This window comes from Pteropus medius, unplaced genomic scaffold (assembly GCF_902729225.1).
Source record: "Pteropus medius unplaced genomic scaffold, Ma_sr-lr_union100, whole genome shotgun sequence".
NCBI classification, from domain to species: domain Eukaryota; kingdom Metazoa; phylum Chordata; class Mammalia; order Chiroptera; family Pteropodidae; genus Pteropus; species Pteropus medius.
In genome coordinates, this window is record NW_024349797.1 from 20,900,819 (window position 1) to 20,910,030 (window position 9,212).

Genomic DNA, 9,212 nt, shown 5'->3' on the forward strand with positions numbered 1-9,212 from the left:
TTAGTTTCCCTCCCTTAGGTAAGACGGGAAGGTTAGAGGGGGCAGGACTTGGGGGAACACCTTCCCCAGGGTGCATAGGTTCCGGTAAAGTCATTTTCCCTGGAGAGTGAGTCTTTGCTATGGACAGAGTTGTGGGTGTACACAGTGACGACTTTCCTCTCCCTCCCTGCAAGAGGGGTTCCTGGAGGTAAAAATTACAAATTATGCCCCCCTCTTTTAGACTGTGAACACCGGCACCCCCCGCCCCCATTTCTCAGTCTCACACTAGTGCACACTTGGCTCTCCGCAACTCATCCAAATCCAGGTTTTAGCCATAACACCAGTTTATGGCTCCAGAAATTTCTGCCTCTGTTGGTGCTGGTCTCTCCAGGTTTTGGGGTGGCGATGGACCCTTGGAACTCAGTTCTCTAACTGCTCTAAGAAAAGGCACTGATTTTCAGTTTGTTCAGCTCTTTTTTGATTGGCAGGACAGGCGTGATGCCTTCCCAGCTCCTTACCTGTCAGAGCGGCGCTTGCGTGGAGCTGGGCAAGGCCCTGACTTTCCATCCGTGTTCTCTCGTCTATATAACGGGATTCATACTCGGGGGAGGGCGGTATAGGGCGGCATCTGGGCCAGGGGCTGCAGGGCAGAGAGCTGGCAGCCCACCCAGGAGGTCCGCAGTACTGGGAGGGGGCAGGCCCAGCAGTCCCCCCCACCCCACGTAGATAAATCTGCTGGCTCAGGAGGGAAGAAAGGGAAGCAGCCTGGGGTGGGGGCCAAGGGTGTCCTCTGCTGGCCTCCCCACCCCCAGGCCAAGGTTTCACTTCTACTTGTGATCCCTGGGGCAACAACACGTGCCTTTTCTACTGCTGCACCCTCGTGTTTTAAGTGATTCCTGAGAATTCCCAGCCACTGGCTCCATTGCATCCCCCCTGGCCCGTTCAGGGATAAGACCGGCTACCAGGAGTCCAGGCCTCCCTCCCGGGGGCTCCGGGGCTAAACAGCGCCCGAGGGAGGAAGCTGCGTCCCAGGCACGAAGGGAAACACAGCTCGCACCAGGGGCCTCGGGAGGCCAGGCCACTGCCGTCGTTGTTGGAAAGGCTCCTGGTCCAGGAGGCAGGGGCTGCCGGAGCAGCGGGAACAGAAGCCGTGCGGTGTTCCCAGTTCTGCGCCGCGACTCTCTTCCTTCGGTCCCGCCAGAGGTGACCTCCTTGCAGGTCAGGTCCCCAAACTCGAGGTCCTGCGGGGTGGCCCGCCCCTTCCCCGCGCTCCGAGCGCCTCGGAGGGTGCAGGCGAGGCGGGAGGCGGGCGCTCGGGGCGCGGCCGGCGGCTCCCCGGGGGCGGGCGGGGCGGAGCGGGGCGGCGAGGCGGCGGCATGGCGGGCCGGCGGGTCGGGGCCGGGGCCGGGGCCGGGGCCGGGGCCGGGGCGGGAGCGCTGCTGGCGCTGCTGGCTCTGCGGGCCCTCGGGGCGGCGGCGCACCCGCAGTGCCTGGACTTCAGGCCGCCCTTCCGGCCGCCACGGCCGCTGCGCTTCTGCGCGCAGTACTCGGCCTTCGGCTGCTGCTCGCCGGGGCAGGACGAGGCGCTGGCCCAGCGCTTCGCGGCCCTGGCGGCGCGCGTGGACGCCGGCGTGTGGGCCGTGTGCGCCGGCTACGCGCTCGACCTGCTGTGCCAGGTGAGCGGGCGCGCGGGCGGCGGGCGGCTGGACGGCGCGCGCCTGGGCCTGGGTCGCTGGTGGGAGGCGGCGGTGGCAGCCCCACTGGGCGAGGGTCACGGTGGGCCGCGAGCCTTGGACCCCCGAGGCCCCCGCGGGAGTGACTGGGCCCGGGGCGAGGAGATAGACATCCTGAGACGGCCAGGGCTTTGCTATTCGCTGGCTTGAACTTGAGCCTTCTCTGGGCCTCAGTTTCCCCTCCTGAAGCAAGAGGGACGGACGGATGACGTCTTCACTCTCTCAGCGTTTGGGGACTCCTCCGTTCCCTGACTTCCCGGAGTCAGCCCCCCAGTGGCCTGGACCTGGCCGGGGTACCAGGGTGGGAAGCCTCGGTCCCGCTTAGCGCTCCCCCGCGCTGTCCCCGGCGAGGCGGGAGCCAAAGGGCCTGCAGAGGGCTTGGTCAACGCGCTGGCCTTGGGTTTGCTGAGTGGCGTGGTGAGGGCGCTGCTCCCAGTGGGGGGGCCTTCCGCCGCCCCGAGGGTGCCCTCAGACCCTGGGTGAGCCCCAGGCCTGGGAAACCCCGGGCGCTTCAGGCCCCACCTCCGTTCGGACCGCGGCCTCTCCCTGGGATGGCGCCCCCACGCGGCAGAGGGTCTCTCATCCTTCAAGACCACCCGAGTGACATCTTTTTGGTAAAACCTCTCCCCTCCCCTCCCCTCTGAGGACAGAGCCCCGGCGTCTGCTGACACCAGCTGGTGCTTTAGCTGTTCCTTTTCCAACCGAGTGGGTCTATACGGAGGGCCTGACTGGAACCGGGCGGGTAATGGGGTCAAGACTGTTAAGCCCTAAGGCTGGCCTTGGCCCAGCACCTGGGCAGTGAGAGGACGTGGGGCTGGAGGGGTCCTGCTGGGCCAGCGCAGTGTCCCGGCCTTCAGCCGGCAGGGGCAGGTGCTGTGAGGAGGGGCGGGAGGGCAAGTTTGGGGTCAGATATACTGGAATTTGATCCTGGCTCTGCCACCTCCTGGCCAAGTGACCCTGGGAGGTCACCACAGCACTACAGTTGCATCATCTTTAAAACAGGGGCAATCTTAGCCAGCACCCCTCCCCAGGGTTGCCACGCAGACTACATGACACACATGAGGGGCCCAGTGGACAGTTCCACCTGGATTTCTCTGATGCCTCCTTGGCCCCCCACTGGCTGTGCAGCCCGGGTTGGGGACGAGCCAGGTCCAGAGGCCCATTCAGCAAAGGCCTAGAGAGGCAGGGACTTGCTCGGGGGTCACACAGCCCAGCGGTGGCCATGGTGGCGGCCGTTCTGGGCACTTGGACCACACTCATTGCTAATGGGAATGGACCATCTGGGTGGGAAATAAGAGGGTCTGGGAGCCAATGGGGTCCCCGGGGAGCTCCAGAATGCAAACGAGGGGGGCGCAATTGCCTTTGGTGGACACTGCTGAGCCCCCACGGTCCATCTCAGAGGAGCCGGTCAAGCATCTGCCTCCCTCGCCTGCCTGGGGGCCCTTTGAGACCAGGTCCCGTGGCCTTCTCACCCCGGTCACATAGCAGAGTTTGTGCATTCGCTCCACATTTGTCGATGGAGCACTTACTTTGTGGCAGGCTCAGCAGAGCAAATATGGTGGATAGGTCCGAGGAGGAGGAAGGAAGGGGTCAGCCCTGCTAACTCCCTTGGCGGGAGGCACCCTCCTTCCTTGGGGACCTCCGCAGCGTGGCCTGGCCTTGTGCAACCAGCGGTGGAATGGCCACTAGCATCTCACCCCAGGCATTTCTGGGAGTGACTTCATGTCTGGAATGAGCTTGGAGAGGGCAGTGAGGCCGGATCGGGGTTTCCTCGGTGAGGCCTTGTGGGAGGCTGGGGCAGCACTGGTGGAGGCCGGTACACCCTGTGAGCCAAGGCTGCGGCTGGGTTCAGCGCTTCCCGATTCCCACCACCTCCTGATTCCCACCACCGGGGAGCTTGCTGAGGTGCCTGTTTACAAGCTTTAGTCGATGACGGCAGGCATTCAGGCATTCACATCTGCCTTGGGGAGATGGACTGCAGACAGGAGAGAGACCACGGAAACATGCCTATCCCCACAGCCCCTTCCAGAGCCTGCCCCTATCTGGTACCCACAACTCCTCCAAATGCCCAGGATGGCTCCTGAGCTAGAGGGCAGTTGTCCCTCCTGGCCCCTTCATGCCCTTTCTTGAGGCTTTCTTGGAAAGGCCACAGTTTCTCTGGAGAAGTCAGGGAAGGCTTCCCGGTGGAGGGAGCACTGAGTTGCATCTCGATAGTCTATATTGTTTGAGCATCTACTGAACCACATGCATCATCTCAATTTATTCCTCTCAACAACTCTGAGGACGGAATTCTTCTCCCCTTTACAGATGAGGACATAGGCACAGAGAAGTTAAGGAACTTGCCCAAGGTCACAGAGGGAATGGTAGACTCAGTCTCCAGTGCTCTTTAACTCCAAAGCCCTTCTCTGAGTCACTTTGCCGTATTGCCTGCCTTCGTAAAGCCCCACTGTGTGCTCTGTCCTGGGGTCCATGCCCGGGAGGGTCCCATAGTCTGTGGGAGTGGACAGATATGCACAGAGATAATTAAGTCCTAGCTATGAAGACCCACGGTGCCACCTCTGGCAATACTAATGTGACAGCAGGATCGGAAAGCTCACCCCACTAGCTACAGAATTACAGTTCGGTGAGCGCCGTGTCTGAAATGTGAACGGAGGGCTGTAGGAGCATCCACAAGGGCCAGGCAGGGGTCAGGGCCGCCGGGAATGGGGGGAGGGGTGAGAGACTTTCAAGCTGGGCATTGAGTCATGAATAGGGGTTTTCCAGATGCAGAAGTGGTGGGCGAGGAGGGAACATCCCCTTCGAGAACGCTGTGCACAAATACTCGGTCTTCCTAAAGGAGAGGCGGTGGACATAGATGCCTCCAAGACTCAGGGCCAGAGACATGCGTGTCGCCCACTACGCAGTGAAAATGGGCAGGCCACTGCACGGAATGGCCCCGGCAGCTGAGCAGTACGGCAATGGGTCAGTTTTCCAGGGGTTTTCTGCCGCCTGCCCCCGCTGGCCACTTTGACGCTAGCCTCCGAGTGTCCTTGTCAGCAGCAGTCCCTGCACCCTCTTGTCATTTTCTGCTTCTGGACTACCCAGGTCTGGCACCAGGTTCGTACTGTGTGTAACTCAGAGTACATAGGTCACGAGCTAGAGCCTGCCGGACCCGGCGCTTTGATACATGGATGCTGTGCTTCCTGCCTGGCGCCCTAGGGACGCTCCTTGCTCCCTGTCTAGTTCCGGGCTGAGCTTCGATGAGTGGAGGGTGCTCAGATTGGTTTCTAGAAGTCTGTTCTGCTCCCCACTGTGTCTCTGAGCCAAGGATGGTGTCTGGCACACAGTCGGGGCCCAGTAAATACTTGCCGAATGAGAGGTTGCTAACCTGTCTGGAAGAGCCCTGGTCTGGATGTCATGAGGTCTGGGTCTGAGCCCTGCCTTGGTCACTTCTTGACATGTGACCTTCTTTTAAGTGTTACTTCTTCAGCTATCCAATAGAAGTCACAACGACCCTACCTCAGAAGATTAACTGAAGCACGTGTGCACACAGACCCTCCCTGGTCCTCCCACTGGCCAGACTCACAGGAGGCTCTGGGGACATGGTTGGAGAAATGCCACTGCAGCGGCCCGTCTGGCCTGCTCATCGGCAGAGTGAAGCATGTGAAGTGTGGTATCCCCCTGGGCCTGGGACAGTGACCGACTGGACCTCTAAGCATAGATCACTAAGTGGCCCTCAGCTCCACAGTAGCGGTGGGGGCCGGGGGCAGGAAGATAGGCTATGGTGTGACCAAAAGCCACAATCGTGTAACGGGAGGGAGCGGCCCCTGGCCTGGAGCCTGAGAACACAGCCAAGAGGGCAGCCTGCCACCGCCGCCCCTGGAGGCCTCCTGCTGGAACCCGGCCTGGTCCTGTCTGTGAGGAGAACTGTGCGGCTGTCAGCGCCTCCCCCGCCGCAGGAGGAGCAGCCCTCGACGCCTCAGGGGGCCGGTAGCCGAGTCAGAGCGGGCCCTTGCCTGGTGCGGGGGCGGTGTCAGACACAGACTAATAATTACACTTGCTCTTGTCGGGGGCTCTAACTGAGGGAGGTCCTTATGGAGCCTGGGGAGCGGAGGCCTCTGCTCTGGGCAGGTGGGGTGTAAGGAAGGTGCCATGGTGTGAGTGTGCGCAGTTAGACCCAGCCCATGGAGCTTGGAAATACCACTCCCCTCCTCCCACCTGCCAACGCCAGCCTGTCCACTCTGGCATGGGACCTTGGTCAGTAGCTTCCTCCTCAAAGTCTCTGTGTCCCTATCTGTCCAGTGGGAACAGAAATTTCCTCCTTGCCTCAAGGAGGAAATTCAGATTCAGTGGCGCACCCGGCCTGGCCCTGGCCCACAGTCTCCAGATACCCAGGAGCCATCACTGCTATTACTTGTCTCCCATGGCCATGGTCACTACTTAAGGCTGAGTAGGATTCTGCCTGCGAGGGAAGGGCATGCCTGCAAAGGAGCTGAAGCTCAGAGGTGACTGTGTCCGGAAGTGGAAGGTGGGCAGCAGGCAGGGGCAGTGGGGATGGGAGCTGATGGCGGAGCTATGGGGAAGCTGTGGGCAGGGTGGACCAGGGATCAGCGAGTGCCTGGCCACCTCTGGGGGGTGGGCGGTGAGGTGGGCTCTCCGCTCTTAGCGGGTGGGCGCCGGAGGCTGGAAGCTGGGCAAGGCTTGGTCAGGTTTGTTGCCACTGCCTGGGTTCCCAAAAGCAGAACCTGGGGTAGAGCTTGCAGGCTATTTCCTTAGTAGGGTGAGTGGACCCCGAAAGCAGGAGTGATGGGGGCAGAGGGAAGAAGCAGTTTCCAGCTGTCTGCTGCTGAACGTGACTGATGCTTGAACCAGCAGGACCATGGTTCCAAGAAACTGTATGAGCTGCAAATCAGGACTGTCCATGAGAGGGAGGAAGTTGGAACGGTTCAGCCATCAGCGCTGTCCTCCCAGGGGTCGAAGTTTTGCTCCTGAGGCCTGAACTCTCCCACATTCCAAATCGTGCCCAGCCGGGCACTGAATGGGGTCTATAGTGTCTCATCAGTGGGGAAGCCCTTGGTGGAAGGCAAGGGGTACACCACAGCTGTTGGGCTTTGCCGGTGAAATTAGCACCCAGTAGAACTGGAAAAGGGGCCAGTGAGGCCAGGGGTGTCTGAAGGGGTGCCCCTGGGGGTCTGATTCCTGTATCTCATAGGAAAACTGCTCTGCTGGCTGCTGGAGCGGAGGCCGGCCCCAGGGCCCTGCCCGGGAGGGGCTGCACCCAGGTGCCTGAGGGATGAAGAAGGGGGGGTCCAGAGGTCAGGGGGTTGTGTAGGCATGGGCGTTATCAACTCAAACACATACAGGTACAGGTACCAGCCTCTGGGGTGCTGGGGAGAACGGGCTCACCGAGACCCAGCCCAGACTCCTCCACGCTGATGAATGGTGCCGAATGGGGGAGGGGCTGCCTCCATCTCCCCCATCTGTAGCACAGTCCCCCTCATGGGCTCTTGTGAGGATTAAGTGAATAACGGAGTAGGAGCACTTATGCACCGTTAAGGGCTGGGCAGGGGGAGTTAGCATTCAGCAGTTTCCCTGAGCACTCACAGTGAGCTTACTACATACTGGTCCTCCTCTTGGGAGCTGGGGTAGGGCAGTGGGCAAGACAGCCAGCGCTCGCGCCCTCGTGGAATTTATGCTCCCAGGAAGACAGACGATAAACGTGTAAACGCATTCATTTTTATTATAGTATCAGGGAATGTTATGGGGGTTTTGTATGTTTTTTAAGCTGAGTCAGAGGCCAGGAGGAAATACGGGTGGTGGAGAGTGGTCAGGGAAGACCTCTCTGAGGAGGTGGCCCCGGAGCGGGAGCTACACAGAGTGCGGATAAAGGGCGGAGGCATCATATATAAAAGAGAAAGTATATAAAAGGGCCTCAGCCCCCTCCCTGCACACAGTAGGTGCTCGACAGTGGCTGCTGGTGCTGTTAGGGTTGCTAACGGTAACAGTCGTGGTGGCTGCTCTGACAGAAGCATCAAGGCAAGAGAAAAAGAGAGGGCGAGTGGCTGCTGCCCCCGCGGAGACTAGTCCCGGTAACAGACCCATGGGGTTGTCCCCCTTTCACACATCAGCAGCCCGAGGCTCCAGGACGTATGGTGACCAGCCCAAAGCCACACAGAGAGTGAGTGCCACCACAAGGCGTCCCTGAGCCGTCCCTGTCTCTGCAGGAATGCTCGCCCTATGCCGCCCACCTCTACGACGCCGAGGACCCGTCCACGCCGCTGCGGTCCGTGCCCGGGCTCTGCGAGGACTACTGCCTGGACATGTGGCAGACGTGCCGCGGCCTGTTCCGCCATCTCTCGCCCGACCGTGAGCTCCGGGCGCTGGAGGGCAACCGGGTCCGGTTCTGCCGCTACCTCTCCCTGAACGACGCGGACTACTGCTTCCCGCGCCTGCTGGTCAACGAGCACCTCAACTCGAACCTGGGCCGCGTGGTGGCCGATGCCAAGGGCTGCCTGCAGCTGTGCCTGGAGGAGGTGGCCAACGGGCTGCGCAACCCCGTGGCCATGGTCCACGCCCGCGACGGCACGCACCGCTTCTTCGTGGCCGAGCAGGTGGGGCTGGTGTGGGCCTACCTGCCCGACCGCTCGCGCCTGGAGACGCCCTTCCTGAACATCAGCCGGGCGGTGCTCACGTCGCCGTGGGAGGGCGACGAGCGGGGCTTCCTGGGCATCGCCTTCCACCCCCGCTTCCGGCACAACGGCAAGCTCTACGTCTACTACTCGGTGGGGGTCGACTTCGCCGAGTGGATCCGCATCAGCGAGTTCAGGGTCTCGGAGGACGACGTGAACACCGTGGACCACGACTCTGAGAGGTGGCCTTCCCGGGGGAGCCAGGCCGGGCGGGGGCAGGGCCGGAACGCTGCGGTGTGACCGCGCCGGCTCACGCTGTGTGCCGCACAGGTGGCCGAATGTTTTGAATATCACCCCGGGGGTTGGGGTGGTAAACCCCATGTCCTGGGGTCTTGGGAGGGACAGTTGCCAAACAGATGTCACAGGCTCAAGTCCAAACACGGGGATCAGGCACTCTAGATGGTCCGTTTCATTTGGTTCTCATAAAGCCCAATGAGGTTAGTGTTACCCCATTTTACAGATGAGAAGTGGAAGCTTAGAGAGGTGACGTGATCTGCTAGGTCACACCGCCTGGAAGCATCAGAGCTGGAACCCTGGTCTGGCAGGAAAATAAACCCTGTGCCAGGTCATTTAGTAAGCAGAATTTGACATGGGAATTAGTTACTACAGTGTCGCAAATGATGACAGAGCAGCCTGGGGAAGAAGTGAGCCATCCCTGAGGTTAACAACGGAAGGAAGCTGCCTCCAGCACTGGGGCTGGGGGACAAAGTGAGAAGGTGGGGTTACTGGAGCCTCAGACCTGGGGCCACTCAGTGGAAGCTGGAACCGTGCTGGGCCTGGGCAGGGGAAGTTGGATCCAGGAAGGAGATGTAGATATTGCCAAGATGCTATG

At 61.0% G+C, this 9,212-nt stretch overlaps 1 protein-coding gene across 1 annotated transcript in view; it reads left to right on the forward strand.

Moving 5' to 3' along the window:
• The first annotated feature begins 1,355 nt into the window (after nucleotides 1–1,355).
• Nucleotides 1,356–9,212, forward strand: part of HHIPL1 (HHIP like 1) — a 26,115-nt gene continuing 18,258 nt past the window's right edge. Inside the window, exons 1-2 of the mRNA XM_039884357.1 lie at nucleotides 1,356–1,655; nucleotides 7,916–8,562. Coding sequence (XP_039740291.1) covers nucleotides 1,356–1,655; nucleotides 7,916–8,562 — 947 coding nt within the window. The remainder of the gene's footprint in view (nucleotides 1,656–7,915; nucleotides 8,563–9,212) is intronic.